Source organism: Panthera leo, chromosome D4, assembly GCF_018350215.1.
Source record: "Panthera leo isolate Ple1 chromosome D4, P.leo_Ple1_pat1.1, whole genome shotgun sequence".
In the NCBI taxonomy this organism is placed as follows: domain Eukaryota; kingdom Metazoa; phylum Chordata; class Mammalia; order Carnivora; family Felidae; genus Panthera; species Panthera leo.
The window spans coordinates 79,550,144-79,569,746 of NC_056691.1; the positions used below are offsets into that span (position 1 = coordinate 79,550,144).

A 19,603-nucleotide genomic window follows, 5' to 3' on the forward strand; every position below is an offset into this window, starting at 1 on the left:
TCATGCACTGAAGGAACCTACAGATGAACAAGCCTGGGCCCAGGCCTTAGGAAGCTCACAGTTAGAGAGAGGAAGAACCCTGGGCATAAAAACAAAGGGACAAATCCAGGGTCGTGGGCACCGAGGATTCTGTCCAGGAAACAGTGCGATGCCGTAACAGTCAAACAAAAACAGCTAACATTTCATGCACCCCCAGTGGGTCTCAGGCACATAATCCATACGACCTGGCTTCATCCACATGGTCACCCAACAAATAGATATTATCACTGAAGAGAAACTCAGTCTCAGAAGGGTTAAGTGAACTACGAAAGCAACTCGGCTAGTAACTGGGGGAAGCAGGACTCAGAACCAGTCATCCTGAGTACAAAGCCCGGTTTCTTTCGACCCGGGCAGGACTTAATCGAGGGCCTTAGCTTGGGCAAGGTTCCCGGGCCTGGGATGGGAGCCTGACTCTCAAGGGGCTGGAGCTCTCTGGGGCACCCACAGGTGATCAGGTTTGGAGAGAATGACACACACTGACCTGATTCAACAAAAGCCTGAGGACAAACTGGACCTCGGTTTAGTCTCTAAAACTGGGGCTTGGAAATTACCAAGCAGAAGGGTGCTCATATTAGAATAAAAAGAGGTGATTTTATTCCAGGATTTTTCTCTTGCACCGTGACCATCTAATGGAGAAGGTATCTGTCTCAGGACACTTCGGCCGCCCTTTCAGGGCCGGTCCAAGTGCCATTAGCTCCCTAAAATCTTCCCGGTCTTCTCAGAACTGGTTCAGAGAACTAATTCGAAGGCAGGACGGACACCGAGAGCCAGGCTCTGGAGTCAGTAAGCCTGGATTTAAATGGTCTCGATCATGTGCTTTTCTGTGGGACCCCAGACCATCCACCTCACCTCTCTGAGCCTCAGTGTGCCCACCTGTAAAAAGAGGATAAAACTGTCACCTCCCATTTATGTACCTGATACCAGCTGGGGAAGTGGAGTCACGAAGATGAACAAAACACAGCCCCTGCTCTCAAACAGGCCAGAGTCTAATCAGGGCGACGGACACGTCGCAGTCATACCTGCACCGCCCAGGGCAGGAGCCACCAGCCACGGGTATCTGCCGAGCACTTGAAATGTGGTTAATCCAAATCAAGAAGTGACATTAAGTGTGAGCTGCATATCGGGTTTCAAAGGCTTTGTAACATAAAAGGGAATGTAAGATATTCCACTAATAATTTTGTTATTGTTTGCGAGTTAGAATGACAATACACGGAAAGATTGGGTTAAATAAAATATATGACTAGAAGTAATTTCACTTGTTTCTCGTTTACCTTTTTTCATCGTGGCTGCTGGAAAAGTTTAAATTACATACACGGCTCACGATATATTTCTACTGAGCAGCGTCAGTCAATAAAACTCAGTGAGGTCAATAAGGACAGGGACTGGGGTCAGTGATGGTAGTGGGGGCTGGAAGCGTGCGGAGGGCCCGGGTGGGGGGTGGGGGGGGAGGCGTGGCATTGAAATCGAACTGAGACCTGAAAAATAAGAGGCTTTAATAAGGCAAAGGGGAGCAGGGAAGGCACCCGGGCAGCCGGAAGAGCGAGTACGCGGGCCCAACGGTAAGAAAGAACAAGGCAAGGCCATTTGTGACACAGGGTTTGGCAACCAGGCAGAGGGCAGTGTTTGGGGAGGAGACAGGGAGGGACAGAAAGGACAAAGGAGGTACTGAGGTCAATGGGGCCAGGCTAATGAAGGACCTTGGAAGCAACATTAAAGTACTTCACCCTGAGGGGCGTGGGGAGCCAGGGAGGGTCTGAAGCAGGGAAGAGATTAGTCAGGGTCCCGCGAAGGCAGGGAGAAGAGACAAGGGGGAGGATCTGCTCCTTGTGGGGCTGCTGCTCCGTGTCAGACACCGGCCAAAGCCCCTTCAGATTCACCCATCTCACAGATGATGAAAACTGAGGCTCGCGAGCGAAGAACGAGAGACTTGCCCAAGACCACAGGGCTGTTAAACAGAGAACTGGGATCGAAACCCACCTGGGTGTGGGTCAGATGGCACTGAGACAGGAAGAGATGAGAGAAAAACAATGGACTTTATCTTACTGGCACAGAGAAGCATTAAACATACCATGCAGCAGACTATCCGATTCACATTTTAAAAAGGCTTTCAAACTCTAGTATCAAGGACAGTGCTGGTGAGAGGTCGTCCCCAAGTAAGATTGGGGTGGTGGTAGTAAGATGAAGAGAAAGGGACTTGAACTACCACAGGATCCAATCAGGCAGGAGCTGCCAAGGGCCTTGCTCTGCGCCTGATACATAACAGGTTCTCAAACAAGAGTAACCGCCTGTCCAGGTTTGCCCAAGATAGGACCAGATTATGCCTGCTGTCTAGGCATAAATATTAATTGTGCCCACGTCACTCTTAAAATTGCCCCGGACTGCACAGTAGATAACGAGGGAACCCTTTCACTGAGGGTCTGTTGACGAAAACCAGCAGCCCCTCCCTGGCAGAGCTGGATAAACACTGCAGATTCTCAGTCAGGGCTCTCGTCCACATCCTTCTCCCCACTCTCCAGCAGGAGGCCCAGAAAACCAAAGGGCCCCAGCCCTGGAGCAGGCTGGGGCTCTGTCAGGCCTTCCTGCCAAAAAGAAAGCCACCGGGCCCCACCAGCAATGTGGACTCCAACAGCCTCTTGGGACAGGTGCATTGGGAGGCCACTCTCAGCCCTCATTCCCCAAACTGTAGTACTGATGATGATGAGGATGTAATGATAACACAGGATCCATTTTCAAGCACCGGTTCTGTGCCAAGCACTGGGAAGGCATCTTCTCTTTAAATCTCCTCATCCCATCTCCCGTTGGGTAGATATTACTACTAGTCCCATTTTACAGACGGGAAAACAGGTTAAATCATTTTACCAAAGTCACCCAACTAGTCGGTTTAAAGGGTGGGATCTGAATCCAGTTCTGGCCAACTCCAGCCAAGGTTCTTAACCGCTGCACTTCACTGCCTCCGTCTTGGTGGCCACTATGTGAGCCGGTGAGCAAAGTCTGGACAAACCAACTACCTCCCCACGATGAAAGCAAACCCCCAAATCAGAATGAACCTCAAGTGCCCCCAAGGGCGCTGCCCCTCAACCAGCCCCTACTAATGGTACACCCCCAGAGGTCCCCCTCGCCACCCTCTTTCAGGAAACCCCTTACTTGACCCTCACACCCTCTTCAAAGCACGTCTCGAAATAACCCGACGGAGGTGTGAGGCGGGTCAGGACCCCTACCCCGCACCCCCGACCCCACACTCAGTATCAGCTGCTATAGGTGCTCGAGACACCTACCCCAAGACCCCAACCCACACACTGCCCCCGTCCGGAAGCCCTCAATCACCCTCAAGAGCAAACCCCCAAGTCTCCGTTAGGGTGTACCCCCCATCAGCGGGAATCCCGGCCGCGTCACCGCGCCCCTGCAAAGCCCGGGCCGCACCTGCAGCCGCCGAGCGTCCCGGGGAGGGTGACGTCCTCTTCCAACACCGACTCCATCATGGACACAGAGAAGGTGGTGGCGTTGGTGTCCGTGGCGGCGGCGCCAACTGGTTCCCCCGGCTGTCGCGACCCGCAGACTCCCCAGGTCCCCGCCCCCTCCAATCCTGCTCTTGTTCGGACTCTGGCGGCGCCGCTGGAATTCAAACCGCAGCCGCCGCCATCTTTCCCGGCGCTTCTTCCTACGGAAACGAGGCGGGGTCATCGAGGCGCGCGCAGTGAAGCCGAATAGCAGGGGCCAGAGGCAGGGCAGGGAAGCGCGGGCGGGTGCCATCTTGACTAAGGGCAAGAGCATTCGCACTTGCCCAGCAAGACTAAGGAAAGAAAGGCAGGCTGCCATTTTTTGTGAGGGCACTCAGGCCGAGGCCAGGGCACGCGCCATCTTTATTGAGGGCAAAGGCAGGCCTCGGTCCGTTAATTTAAGCGGGAGATGGGAACCCAACCCTCAAAGTTCACCGACCCTCGAAGTTCCTAACCCAGTATGTGCTTCTCTAGAATAATGACCCCTAACCTTAGGGTCTGTGCCTCCAAAAGGCTTCCGCCTCGAGCTGAAACTCAGATAATCCAGGGCTGCGTCACTTGAGAAGAATCCTACCTGTGGAATCCCACCTCAAGCAGCCATTTGCACACTTAGGTTGAAGCAAATAAGCTCATCCTTTTGAGCCAGTGGTCGGAAACATTCCTCCAATCTCTCACCAGGGATCCCTTATTCCTTTTAGGGCTCAAGCGCACCTGAGATCAGTAAACTGAGGCCCAGAGAGAGGAAATGACTCTCCCAAAGCCGTGCACCGTAAGCGTGTCGACAGCAGCCACACGCACGGCTCCTGCCAACTAGATCGGGGCTCTCCACAACGCTGGCTGCCGTTCTTAATGCACAGATCAATCACTAAACACAGATAATTTTGACAGAGCTGGGTCAGTGAAGTCAACCTTTCTCTCCCCATCTCAGCATTGCTACCTTCCTCTGCAGGCGGTCAGAAGGATCCTGGATGAAAATGACCTGAAAAGATGGGTGAGCAGGTAGATGGTGACTTTCCCTGTAATCATGTCTAAGTCCTCCTGCCTCAGTTTCCTCACACCTGAGTGGAAGTGTACTTTCCAAAAGAGACCTTCTCTAACCCCCTAACGTAAATCAAGGCCTTTCTTATATTCTTAGCAACTCAGATTTTTTTGTGGCAATCACAGTTTGCAATAATGTATTTCTGTGTTTTCAAAAAAAAAAAAGTCTTCCTTTTGGGACATCTGGGTGACTCAGTCAGTTAAGCGCTTGACTCTTAGTTTCTCTCTCTCTCTGCCCCTCCCCCATTTGCTCTCTATCTCTTTCTTAAAAATAAATCAATAACAAGCTTTAAAAAAAATTCTTCCTCTCGGGGCGCCTGGGTGGCTCAGTCGGTTGAGCGTCCGACTTCGGCTCAGGTCACGATCTTGCGGTCCGTGAGTTCCAGCCCCGCATCAGGCTCTGGGCTGATGGCCCAGAGCCTGGAGCCTGCTTCCGATTCTGTGTCTCCCTCTCTCTCTGCCCCTCCCCCGTTCATGCTCTGTCTCTCTCTGTCCCAAAAATAAATAAATGTTAAAAAAAAAAAAAAATTAAAAAAAAAAAATTCTTCCTCTTGCTCTAGCCTGGAAACTCCATGAGGCAGAAACTGTGTCCTGAATTGTTCACTGCTATGTCCCCAACACTATGCCTGCCACCCAGAAGGTGTTTTAAAACAGATGTTGAATGAATGCTCCCATCAGTCTGGAAAAGGGGGTTAATACCTGTCCCGCAAGGTTGTAGTGAGGCTGTGAGGATGATCTGAGACGGCTTTAGTAGCCCTGTCGATGGTAATCCCGTCAGTCACTCGTCCCAATCCTTTATGACCTTCAGTGAAGTCTACAAAACCCATGGTCCTGCCCCTTCCCTCTTCCTTAGCCACCTCTGCACCCACCCCTAAATCAACAACCCCCGAAACAACAGCCTGAAAGAGAGAGTGGGCAGGAACCGGTCGGCACATCAGATGCCCCGGCCCAGGGAATGGGCAGTCCTCGACGCCTGGAACGGTGCTAAGTTCAACCAAAGAGTTGAGTGTGTCCAAAAGCAGGGCAGCTGGAGGGGGCAGGATGCCTGCCCTGGTTCTGCCCACTGACTCTCTGTGATCTCTGCAGACCACTCTTCCGGGCCTTACAGTACGTACATCTCTAAGATCAGAAGGTTGGACTGCATGGATGTCTCAGGACCTCACTGCTCTTTGTGTTTATTTCAAAGCCACAGAGACACCACCCATTCTGTTCCTGGGGAGGGAGGTTGAGTTGCTAATCATCACTTCCCAAGTGAAAGAGCTAGCTTTCCATCCAGCAGATGAAAAGCTCTTGAGGAAAGAAATGAGAGAGAGGACTCACACATTTTGAGCGTCTGTCACGTATGCCTTGTGTCCAGCATGTCACAAGGCGTCACCTCGCTGACATCCCGCGGCAGAGTCCTCTGGAACAGGTGCGACCGTCATCACCGTTTTACCCACAGATAAGAAGACTGAGACCAAAAGAGGTAAAAATAACCCAGTCCCGTTCTCACTGCTGGTCAGTCGCAGAGCTGGGACTGGAGCCCAGGTCCCGCTAAACTCCAATGCCCTGATTATTTCCGGCCGCCCGTCTTTCCTATTTATTTTTCTCCGCTTGAGAATCTAGGAGGGAGAGGTGAGGTCTACACCCAGAAAACAGCATTTCAGTGATGTGTTCACCGGACTCTTCTCCTCCGGCCACTGCTTCCGGGTGGCCAGGAGGTGTATGTTAGTGTGGGCAGTGTGACTGCAGTGCTGGAAGTCAGGGCAGCCGGATTCTGACTCTGGAAAGTCCTCCAACTTATCCCATGACTGGGGTCCCTTCCCCTTGCTCCTCCTTGATTTTCCCATGCATAAAATGGGGCAGACAGTGCTGGGCTCACATGGCTGCGTTATCTAATTGGATGCTTTGGAAACTATAAAGAAAGAGCCTGTGAGGAGCTCTCCTTCCGATGAATACATCGCCCTGTCTAGCAAATGACTGTGTTCCTGAATGGTGTGTGCCAAACCCTTTAGTGAACCTGGAAACTGAAAACAGCATCAATTGACAACGGATAGCCTATGCGGGAAGTTGTTTTTCCCATGTTCACGGTCACGGACGAAGCCCTTTGCCCCGTCTGTGTCTCATCCTGCCCTTTCTTTCTGCCAGGCCTGGAGATGATGTCACTCCCACCAGCTGTTTGTGCTATCTGGCGCCCTCTCCTTGACAACAGCCACCCCGCCACAAAGCTGGCATTATTATTCTTTGGGCCAGGTCACAGCGAATGGCTGGGAGGAAGTCGCTTCCAGCCAGATGTTTCTCATTAGGGTAGAACCCTCCTGAAGCTGTAGCAGTTCAACCATCTCATCAAGACACGTGAGCTGCCATTACTCACAGCAAAAACAACTTTGTAGCATGAATACATCCACGCTGGAGCGAGTGCCCCCCTCTACAGACGAGGAAACTAAGGCTCAGGGAAGGAAAGAGACTTGCCAAAGACTTACTTGCTTTTTCTTTCTTTGTTTCTTTGTTTCTTTCTTCCTTCCTCTCTTTCCATTTTTCTTAGCTCTTCATTTAGAAATAATTCGACTCAGAAAAAAACCTTCGAAAACAGTACAAAACGTGCCCCGCGTAGGCGTCACCCGGCTTTCTAATCCATTAACATCTTCCATAACCATGGCATAGTCGTCAGAAATAAGAAATGACATCGATACAACACTATTTACCGCAGACCTTATTTAAACGTAATCAGTTTTCCCATGAATGCCCTTCTCCTGGCCCAGGATCCAATCCAGGATTCCACACTGCATTTACTCATTATGCCTCCTTACTCTCCTCCAGTCTGTGATAGTTCCTCTGTCTTTGGATTTCACGAAATTGACACCCGCACGAAGTTCTTGTCCGTTACTTAATAGAACATCCCGCAGTTTGGGTTCATGTGGCGTTTCCTCAGGATTAAATGGAGAGGTGATGCACTTTGGGGAAGAATGCCCCCAAAAGTGATGTTGTACCTTTCTCGGGGTATCAGGAGGCAGATGATGTTGACATATGTCTCGCTAACTGGTGATATTGACTCAGATCCTTGCTAAGGTGGTATCTGCTAAGATTCTCCAGGGTAAAATTATTCTTTCTCTTTTTCTTTTCTTTTTGTAATTAATAAGAATCTCGTGAGGTGATATTTGAGACTATGCAAATATCCTGTGTTTCGGCAAACTTTCAGCCACTAATTTTAGCATCCATTAATAATTCCTCCCTAAAACAATTATAACAGTGGTACTTGCCAATTGGTGATCTGCTATTTCCATCGTTCCTTCTATATTTTTTTAATTTTTTAAATTTTATTTTAGAGAAAGAGAGAGAGAGCATGAGTGAGGGGGAGGGGCAGAGAGAGAGTCAGAGAGAGAATCCCAAGCAGGCTCCACACTCAGCACAGAGCCTGAGGCAAGCGCTCGATCCCACCCCCCTGGGATCATGATCCAAGCTGAAATCAAGAGTCGACGCTCAACCAAGGGAGCCACCCAGTTACCTCTCCTTCTGTATTTTTTTAAAGATTTTGTTTTTGGGGAGGCTGGGTGGCTCAGTCGGTTAAGCGTCCGACTTCAGCTCAGGTCATGATCTCACAGTCCGTGAGTTCGAGCCCTGCGTCGGGCTCTGTGCTGACAGCTCAGAGCCTGGAGCCTGCTTCAGATTCTGTGTCTCCTCCTCTCTCTGCCCCTCCCATGCTCAAGCTCTATCTCTCTCTGTCTCTCAATAATAAATAAATGTTAAGAAAAAAAAAAATTTAAACCCAGAGGCTGGCTATGAGAGAGTCAAAGGCTATGGGAAAATTATCCAGCACCCTTCCCAGCTGCACATCTGAATATGTAAAACAGCAATAGCCGTAGGCAAAAAACAGATAATTGAATTAATCAGTTGTCTGGACATTTTGCAGCTTAAAAGATGCACTTAAGGGGCGCCTGGGTGGCTCAGTCGGTTAAGCTTCTGACTCTGGATTTCTGCTCAGGTCGTTGTCTCACGGTTCATGAGTTCGAGCCCCGTGTCGGCTCTGCACTGACAGTGTGGAGCCTGCATGGGATTCTCTCTTTTTGCCCCTCCCTTGCTCGTTTCCTAAATAAGTAAATAAACAAACAAATATTTTTCAAAAATAAATAAATAGAAGATGCACTTAATGTGCATCCTGCAAGGATGTGGTTGTAAACTGCGGCCTCTCCCTTAAATGCAGTGACTTTCTATTGAGAGAGCTGGTCAGGACCAGGGACGGACTGCACTTACTTCCTCGAAGGGATGGATGTAAGGCCCTTGGCTTTTGCAAACGCCTTCCCGCCTGTCCAGCAGGCCACCGGGTACGCCACGTAGATTGTGCCCTGCTTGAGGACACCCAGCCAAAGGACAAGTGGAGGCTGAAATCTAGCCCCTGCTCTGCTTGCCGAGCTGTGGGTTCTGTTCCCCAAGAGGAACCCATTCCAAAGAAGGGGCATCCGTTTCTGACGTGCCCAGAGGAACTCATTGTCCATGTGGCTATCGAACCCTGGAATGTGAATGGGGAACTGAATTTTTATTTATTTAAAAAAAAAATTTAATGTTTATTATTTATTTTTGTGTGTGAGAGCGAGAGGGAGAGCGATGGAGAGTGAGCAGGGGAGGGGCAGAGAGAGAGGGAGACACAGAATCCAAAGCGGGCTCCAGGCTCTGAGCTGTCAGCACAGAGCCTGACGCGGGGCTCGAACTCACGGACCGCGAGATCATGACCTGAACTGAAGTCCAACGCTCAACTGACTGAGCCACCCAGGCGCCCTGAGGAACTGAATTTTTAAAAACTTTACCTTACTTAAATTTAAACAGCCACTTGAGGTTGGTGGCTACTATATTCACATAGATACAAAACATTTCCATCGTCCCCCCAAATTCCCCTGTGATGCAGTCAATCTCCCTTCCACCTCAGGAAAAACCACTGATCTGCTTTTCTGTCATTAAAGATTTGCCTTTCTAGACTTTCATAGACCTAGGATCATACAATATGGACTCTGGCTTTTCTTGATAGCAGAGACTTTTAATTCTGTATTGTAGGGTCTATTATAGTGTCCGGCAGATAATAGGTGAGAGAAGGAATAAATCCTAATTGGAATTAACGATCTTATCCCCAAAACTTTTCTCCTCCCCCGAGAGAATACAAGAGTGAGAAGGGCGCTCACAGAGGACATTTAACTAAATCCCTTGGATGTACCGATGGATAAACTGAGCCCCAGATGGGGTCAGTGGCCTGCTTCAGTTCACCCTGTAAATTTATAGCAGAGCCTGGATTCCAAACTAAACATGCAGCCTCCAAAGCCCGTACCCTCCTCCTTCGGCAGTGTTCACTTCCCATCCATTCCCGTGGGCCAACGTGGCAACTCTTGTGAATCCCTGGGGGACCACAGGGATGCAGACAACAGGCCCCAATGCCTGCTTCAGCCTCCTGGGGATGCCACCCTGGCCTGGAGATCCCCCCACTGAAAACCAAGAAACAGCAGCAACTCAAGTTAGAGAAGTATTTTGTTTCGTTCCAAATATACCTAAAACCTAGGAGTGGCCTTACTCCAATACTGGGACGTGGGTTGGTTTTCTACCCAGAAAACCAGGCACCTGGTCCCAGATCCAGTTCCCCACTCATTGGAGAAAGAACAGCCCTGGTTTGGGTGGGGGGAGAGGGGATAAGGCTTGTGTTGAAGATCTCTTAAAACAAAAGGGACGGAGGGAGAAACCGTCATTCATCAGAGCTATAGCACGTGCCGGGGTGCTTCCCATTTAAGGTTTACTTCAAGGTCGATGCAACCCTAACGTCAGTATCATTCCTTTTACAGAGAAGGACAGCAAGTAGGACTAAGTGCCATTACTCACTTCACCCCCCCACCCCCACCCCCAGGTCCTCCGGTTGTGAAACCTGCCCCGGAGGCCATATCGCTCTGCTTACTGCTACCAATTGTTTTTTAGAATTCTGCTGAAGAGATTTTTCGGTTGATGTTCCAGCATGCATCCTTTAATCAGGTAGTAATAGCTAAGTAAGAGATGTTGCCGGTTGCTGAGGAGCTCAGCGAAATTTGGGCGTCAACTGCTAATGCAACCTTTGCCCTGGGTTTGCTGGCGTCGTAATGATCTCTGTCTTTTCAGACAGAAAAGGTGAGGTACATATTATGAGGAAATAAAGTGAATTCTTTACCCCGGCGCCACACCTGTCAACATCGCTACCTTTTCATTTTAATTAAGGAAATTCGAAATATAACTGTCACCAAACTCTGATTCTTGCTCCAGAGGACAAAGGCCCTCTCCGTTTCAGACAATTCCTTTGGAGATTAATGGACCGTTGGAGCCCATACCATTTGCTTAATTACCCCAAAATTATTATCTCAACTAAAACAGAACCTCAATAGACAACAATTAATGTCTTTATCCTTGTCTGGAAGAATCTCATCTCTTGGCAAAAATAGCTTCTTCCAATGAAACTGGATAATCCCCTAGCATGGTGATTAAAGATAACAATGGCTCGTTTAGAAAATGTTTGGAGGAAATTAAAAAGCTGAGCGATAGCCTGTTGGTTCTGCAAGCTACTAAGAATAAAGGCAGGAAGGGGAGGGCCCCCAAAGCATCCATATATCAGGCTGAGTTTGCTTCCCACACAGTCAGCACATGCCCAAATGTTTGAGAATCTGCAGTCCAGTCTGTGGGCGAGATCTCTGCCCTGAAGGAATGAGCTTGATCAGCACCATCCCACAGAAGGATACCTTGTGCTGTTTATTTCCAGGGTCACCCTCCAGAAAAACATTTCTCCTTGAAAGTGGCTTGGGGCTGCCCAGGATAACAGTTTGGGTTTGGGTTCGGGCTTACATTAATTCGAAGCCTCCCAACCGAAGTATACTCCTGAGTCTCCACCATGTTGACCAGTGTAAAAACTGCAATACAGCTGATTCACTCATTCATTTACTGCTTTTATTGAGCTTTTGGGGGGTGGGAGGGGTGGGCAGGGCCTGTGCCTGGCGGTGGGATTAAATAGATACAGACAGTCCAGCCGTCAAACTGAACCGATAACTCGATAGCAGGGAAGTATCGTCAGCATCTTCTTCTTCATCATCTTTATCATAAATCTGTGTCGGACTTGGTCAAATGCTTTTTCTGTATCTCTTGGGATGATCATCATATACTTTTTTTTTCAGTCTGTGTGAATTACATTGGTTGATTTACAAACAAGCTTTGAATCCATGGGGTAAATCCCAGGCAGTCATGAAGTTCTATCTTTTTAGTATACTGTTGTATTTAATTTGCTTACATTTTCTTGGAAGTATTTATGCCTGTGCTCATGAGGGATATTGGTCTGTAGTTTTCTTGTGATGTCTTTGGTTTTAGTATCAGGGTAATGCTAGTCTCATAGAATGAGATGGGTTATCTCCTTTTTAATTTTTCTGGAAGAGTTTGTGTGGGATTAAGTATTCTTTCTTCTTTAAATGCCTCATAGAATTCAGCAGTGAAGCTCTCTGAACTTGGAAGGTTTTTGTTTTGTTTTGTTTTGTTTTGTTTTGTTGGTAGGAAGTTGGTAAGTACAAATTCTATTCCTTTAATAGATAGAGGGCTATTAAAAGATTGAGCTGTTATCTATCACTTTTTGAGAGAGCTTTGATAGTCTGTATCTTGCAAGGAATCTGTACGTTTCACGTAAATCATCAAATGTATTGGCATATGTGAAGAGCAAGATGGAGTCACTTGTCAAACAGGAGCCTGTCAAGCAATGACGCCAACAGCTAAGGGTGTTGCCGCTAAGACCAGGTATCGCGGAGACCAGCACCTGCCGATGACACACTCAGAAGTGACAAGCAGCAGAAACAGAGGAGGTCTGCAAAAGCCCGGGGCTCATTAAATCCCTTTAAAAAGAGGGGATTTTTGCAGCACACTGTCAAGACTCCTCAGACACTGACCCTTCTACGTCTGACCGCTTCAAAAAGCAGCTGCCACCGAAGGTTCTGCCTAACTTATCCCCCAGAAGAACTGAGATCCTTCACTGCTTGAACATAATAAGCAGTAAGTGTGGAGAGCGGACCCTGATGGGACCAGAGGCCTTATCTCAACTGCACACCCGCAGACTGACTTTTGCCTTTGGTTCGCTCGACTTCCTACCCCCTGTTCTATCTTGTTTGTTGTGTGACAGGTAAGAGAGGTGGAGCTAAACACAGAGTGAAATGTCGCTGAGTTTGGAATCCTCAACCTGCTTTATAATTATGTTCACTTTACGACTGAATAAAGCAGACGCCGAGGAAAGACACAACTTATGTGTGCACCTTCAGAGCATGCTTACAACAGTAAACGTCCCTTATTATCCTTTTAACGTCTGTAGGATCTGTAGTGATATTCCCTCTCTCATTCCTGATACTCATTGTGTGTGTCTTCTTTCTCTTTTTGAAAACCTGACCATTCTGGTTGAAAGTTTATCAATCGTACTGAATTTCTTAAAGAACAAATTTTAGTTCCATTGATTTTCTATTGTTTTCTTTCATATTTATTTTTGCCCGTATCTTTATTATATCTTCTGCTTCTTTGGGGTTTATTTTGCTCTTCCTTTTCTAGTTTTTTTTTTGTTTGTTTGTTTGTTTGTTTTTAAGGATAGAAGCTTGGATTATTGATTTGAGATCTTTTCTTTTTTCTAATGTAAACATTCAGTGCTCCTAATTTCCCTCCAAGCACTGCTTCAATTGCATCCGGCAAATTTGAAATGTTGTGTTTTCATTTTAATTCAGTTGAAAATACTTTATTTTTTCATTTTTTTTCTTTGACCTATGGGTTATTTAGAAGTATGTTAGTTTTGGGATCCCTGGGTGGCTCAGTGGGTCAAGCATCACAGGGCTGTGAGTTCAAGTCCCACATTGGGCTCTGCACTGAGCAGGAAGATTACTTAAAACAAAAGAGAGAGAGAGATGTTAGTTTTAAAAGACTCCAGAATTTTCCAGCTATATTTCAGTTACTAATTTCTAATTTAATTCCATTGAGGTCAGAGAACATATTTTGTATGATTTGATTTTTTTTTTTTTTTAAATTTGTAAGGCTTATGCGAGGATGCCTGGCTGGCTCAGTCAGTGGAGTATGTGACTTGATCTCAGGGTCATGGGTTCAAGCACCATAGTGGGTGTGGAGCCTACTTTAAAATTTTTTTTTAACTAAATAAAACTTTTAAAAAATTTGTAAGACTTATTTTATGGCTCAGCATAGGGTGTCTCGGTAAATGTTCCATGTGCAGTGGAAAAGAATATATATTGTGCTATGCTGAATGAGTCTGTGTCAATTAAGGTCAAGCTGGTGATAGTATTCTATATCCTTACTAGTTTTGTGTCTACTTGTTCTATGCATGGATAAAGTGGTTGCAATCTCCCAACTGTAACTGTGGTTTTGACTATTTCTCCTTTCAGCACTATCAGCTTTTGCTTCATGTGTTCTGAAGTTCTGGTATTAAGTGCATAAACATTTAGGAGGACCTGACGATTTGGTCTTTCACCATTAAGAAATAAAATGTAGTGGATTTGTTTTGTAACCTTTATCTCTTTGATTTGTTTGTCCTAATCATTGGGCTATTTATACACTTCCAGGTCTCTAACACTTGGTGTTGTTTCATTTAACCTTTTCAATAAAAAAAAGTTCGCCCGTTTCTCCCACCCCGGTGGGAACAACCACCGGTCTGTTCTCTGTTTCTATGAGCTTGGGTATTTTATTTTTAGATTCCGCGTATCAAACAGATCATATGATGCTTGTCTTTCTTTGTCTGACTTATTTCACTTAGCACAATGCCCTTGAGGTCCATCCATATTGTGGCAAATGGCGAGATTTTGTTTTTTATCGCTTAATAATATTCCATTTTTGCATATATCTACCACAATTTCTTTGTCCATTTATCCATCAATGGATACTTAGGTTGTTTCCATACCTTGGCTACTGTAAATAATGCTGCAATGAACATGAGAGTGCAGGTATCTTCCTGAGTGAATGTTTACATTTTCTTCAGATAAATAACCAGAAGTGGAGTTGCTGGATCATATGGTAATTCTAGTTTTCATTTTTTCAGGAACCTCTGTACCATTTTCCGTGGTGACTGCACCAATTTACCTTCCCACCCACAGTACACAAGGGTTCCCTTTTCTCCACATCCATGTCAACCGTTGTTATTTCTTGTCTTTTTGACACTAGCCATTCTGACAGGTGTGAGGTGATACCTCACTGTGGTTTTGATTTGCATTTCCCTGCTAACTAATGATACTGTGCGTCTTTTCATATGTCTGATGGCCATCTGTACATCTTTGGGAAAATGTCGATTCAGATCTTCTGCCCATTTTCTAATGACACTTTTTTTGTTGTTATTGAGTTGTATGAGTTCTTGGTATATTTTGGATTTTAGTACCTTATCAGATATATTGATTTGCAATTATTTTCTCCCATTCAATAGGTTGCCCTTTCATTTTTGTTGATGGTTTCCTTTGCTGTGCAGAAACGTATTAGTTTGATGTAGTCCCACCTGTTTATGTTTGCCCTTGTTGTCTTTGCTTTTAATGTCAGATTCAAAAAGTCATCATCAAGACCTTTCTTCCTATGTTTTCTTCTTCCAGTTTTATGTTTTCAGGTCTTACATTCAAGTCTTTAAATCATTTTGAGTTGACTTATGTATATGGTGTTAAGATAGTGGTCCAGTTTCATTCTTTTGCATGTGGTAGCCAGTTTTCTCAACACCATTTATTGAAGAGACAGTCTTTTTCCCACTGTATATCCTTGGCTCCTTTATTGCTGTAAAATGTATGTGTGGGTTTATTCAGGACTTTATAGTGATCTATGTGTCTGTTTTTATGTAAATGTCATACTGTTTTATTATTGTAGCTTTGTAACATAGTTCTAAGTTGAGGAGCATGATGGCTTCAGCTTTTTATTCTTCTCAAGATTGCTTTAGCTATTTGAGGTCTTTGTTACTTCTTACACATTTTAGGATTATTTGTTCTATATCCATGAAAAATACCATTGAAATTTCCATAAGGATGACATTGAATCTGTACATTGCTTTGAGTAATATGGACTTTTTAATAATATTAATTCTTCCAATCCATGAGGATGAAATATTTTTCCATTTATTTGTGTCTTCAATTTTTTTCATTAATGTCTTACAGTTTTCAATATACAGGTCTTTCACCTCATTGATTAAATTTTTCCTGAGTATTTTATTCTTTTTGATGCAATTGGAAATGAGTTTGTTTTAATTTATCTGATAGTTCATTATTAGTCTAAAGAAATGCAACAGATTTCTGTGTATTGATTTTGTATCCTGCAGCTTTACCAAATATGTTTATTCATTCTAACAGTTTTTTTTTTTAATGGAGTCTTTAGGGTTTTCTATATATAATATTGTGCCATCTGCAAATAGTGACTGTTTTATTTCTTCCTTTCCAATTTAGATGCCTTTTATTTATTTTTCTTGCCTAATTGCACTGGCCAGGATTTCCAATACTCTGTTAAATAAGAGAGGAGAGTGGACATCCTAGTCTTGTTCCTGATCTTGGAGAAAAAACTTTCCACTTGCTATTAAATGTGGATCTGTCATACATGGCCCTAATTATGTTGAGGTAGGTCCCCTCTATACCCACTTTGTTGAGTTTTTATCATAAATGGATGTCGAATTTTGTCAAATGCTTTCTTTGCATCTATTGAGATGATCATATGATTTTTAATTTTCTTTTTTTAGTAATCTCTACAACCAACGTGGGTCTCAAACTCATGACCCCAAGATCAAGAGTCGTATGCTCTACTGAATGAGCAAGCCAGGCATCCCATTGACCATATGATTTTTATACTTCATTTTGTTAATATAGTCTATTCCATTGATATACAATTGTTGAACCATCCTTGCTTCCCTGAAATGAATTCCACTCAGTCATGGTGTATGATTCTTTCAATGTATTGTTGAATTCAGTTTGCTGATATTTTGTTGAGGATATTTGTATCTATCTTCATCAGGGATATTGGCCTGTAATTTTCTTTTCTTGTGGCATCCTTGTCTGGTTTTGATATCAAGGTAATACTGGCCTCATAACATGTGTTTGGAAGAGCTCCTCCCTCTGCTATTTTTTGGAAGAGTCTGAGAAGGATTGGTATTAATTCTTCTTTGAATGCTTGGCCAGAATTCACCTGGACTTCTGTTTGTTGGGAAGTTTTCAATTACTGATTCAATCTCCTTGCTAGTAATTGGGATATTCAGATTTCCTATTTCATCATGATTCTGTCTTGGTAGATTGTATGTTTCTAGGAATTTACCTGTTTCTTCTAGGTTGTCCAATTTGTTGGCATATAATTATTCATAGTCATCTCTTAGAATCTTTTGTATTTCTGTGGTATCAGTTGTAACACTGTTTTTTTTTTAGTACAGATATCACAAATTATGGTATTTCCTTCCAAACATTTTCTGTATTATTTTTTTCAACATAGTTAAATCATGTTCTATCCACCAGTTTATATCCTATTGAAAAATTTCACTATGAAATGTTACATGGATACCAGAATATGTGTGTATGCTTGTGTGGGTATATGCAAATAGTGTAAAAAAAATACAATATGGGGACCCTGAGTGGCTCAGTCGGTTAAGAATCTGACTTTGGCTCAGGTCATGATCTCACGGTTCGTGAGTTCAAGTCCCGCATAGGGTTCTGTGCTGACAGTTCAAAGCCTGGAGCCTGCTTCGGATTCTGTGTTTCCCTCTCTCTTGCCCCTCCCCCACTCACACTCTCTCTCCAAAATAAAAAAAAAATTAAAAAAAATTTTTAAAATAATAAAAAGCTCATATACACACATGTTTCTTAAACATTACTAGTACCTTTGAGGTCATCTCTGCATCCCCCTCTCTCTTACATAGTTATCTTTATTTTTGCATTAATCATTCTGTTTTTCTTTATAGTTTTCTCATATATGTATGTATTTTTAAACAATATATTCTATTTCCCTTTTTGGCCATTATATAAAAAAATTATATTGTATATTTTCTCTATGGCTTGCTTTTTTGCTTGACATTATGTTTTGGAGATTCATCCATATTGATATATATAGCTATAACTCATTCATTTTTGACTACTGCATAAAATTCTGTTCGAAGTATTTGGATATACCACAATCCCACTTCACAATCCAAATCCAATCAATTCTTCTACTGCCAGACAATTGGGGTATTTCCAATTATTTTGCGATAACAAATGATGCTGCGGTGAAGAATTTGATGTGTGGGTTGTGGTGCACACACGTAACAGTTTTTCTAAACTGTATATCAGAGGTGGAATTGCACACACATCTGCAAAATACCCTGTTTTTCTTCACTAAACCTTAATTCTGTCTTTAATCATTCTTCCCTTCATTTTAATGATTGTATTTTATCTCCACAAGTGCATGCACTAAGCCATATCTCTACTGTTGAACATCTAGGGTTTGTCCTCATTTTTTTAACTTTATACACAACCCCGGAGAAAAAAAACATTTTTGCACAGAACTCTCTGCTTTTTAGGTCATTTTCTTAGGAGGAATTCCCAGAAGTGGATTTCTTGAATCAAGGCTGTACTGATTTCCATTCAGTGGAAAGGTTTTTACTGCTGAAATACACAAAATAATTGCCATCCATATAGTCGCTAATCCTTTTGGGATCATAGATCCTTTGGAGACTATGATTAAGGGTATGGACTTTTCCTCCAGAAAACACACGCACACACACACACACCCACAAGCACACACATACACACAAATTATTTATATTCACAAAGCAGAATGCAATTTCAAGAGTTTCTCAGGCTCTCTGAAGCCCCTATGCTGATACCTCTATTAAATAAGATATACTGTTGGGGCACGTGGGTGGTTCAGTACGTTAAGCGTCCGACTTCGGCTCAGGTCATGATCTCACAGTCCGTGAGTTCGAGCCCCACGTCGGGCTCTGTGCTGACAGCTTAGAGCCTGGAGCCTGCTTCAGATTTTGTGTCTCCCCCTCTCTCTGCCCCTCCTCTGCTCATGCTGTCTCTCTCTGTTTCAAAAATAAATACAAACATTAAAAAAAAAGATATACTGTGTTACCTACTGCATATTTCTAATAATACTTCACCAAATAAGTTCACACACCACATTTCTTATAATACTTCACCAAGTAAGTTCACATATTTCAGTATCTGTCAAGTACCTTTTGTTTTAAACCACAACTTACTGAGCACCCACAATGTGTCAGCGCTTATGCCAGATTCCAGAGATAGGAGAATAAATGCTCCTGACTTCAAGGATTATAGAGTCTAATGGGGAAGACATAAAATAACAAGTATTCAAAAAAAAAAAATATGTGCAATAAGAGAGATATTCATTAGGCAAAACAGAGATACAAATTAAGGATTGATCAACTGTCGTTTACCAAGGGGTTGCAAAGAATGAATAAACAGTCTCAAGGATGTTAGAAAACATAGTACCAGCAAAGGGAGAAAGGCATCATATAACCTGGCATCTATAGGAAGTTATATATGAGTCAAATATAGCTGGGTTAGAATGGTTAATGAATGTAAGGAAGGGTTAAGACTCTTCGTTATTTGAGAGCAAGATTAAGAAAACAGTATTAACAGAGGTGCCTGGGTGGCTTGGTTAAGAGTCTGACTTTGGTTCAGGTCATGATCTCACGGTTCGTGGGTTCAAGCCCTGTGCCGGGCTCTGTGCTGACGGCTCGGAGCCTGGATCCTGCTTCAGATTCTGTCTCCCTCTCTCTCTGCCCCTCCCCCACTCATGCCCTGTCTGTCTCTCAAAAATAAATAAACTTAAAAAAAAAAAACAGTATTGACATATAAGACTGTAGCAGTTGGTCTGACAACAGAAAGGAAACCACAAAAGATTTCCTCCCAAACACTTCCTTTATTACCCCAAACCTGCTCTTACTAAATACAAAGGAAAACATTTTGCCGGTGTTTTGTGCAACTGTCTGAAAGTTCAGTGCTTGACATACAAGGTTTAAAACCTACGTTTTAATACAAATAACACATTTAACGTTGTGTGATGGCTTTCATTTTGTAAGTGGA

The 19,603-nt window shown here is 44.2% G+C and overlaps 1 protein-coding gene across 6 annotated transcripts in view; it reads right to left on the reverse strand.

The window, feature by feature from the left end:
- The window catches only part of CDK5RAP2 (CDK5 regulatory subunit associated protein 2), a 170,294-nt gene extending 166,610 nt beyond the window's left edge, over window positions 1-3,684 (reverse strand). For all 6 annotated transcript variants that reach the window (XM_042913941.1, XM_042913937.1, XM_042913940.1 and 3 more), the window contains exon 1: window positions 3,460-3,684. In XM_042913941.1, the coding sequence (XP_042769875.1) occupies window positions 3,460-3,518 (59 nt within the window). In that variant the 5' untranslated portion in view covers window positions 3,519-3,684. The remainder of the gene's footprint in view (window positions 1-3,459) is intronic.
- Between the last annotated feature and the right edge of the window lie 15,919 nt (window positions 3,685-19,603).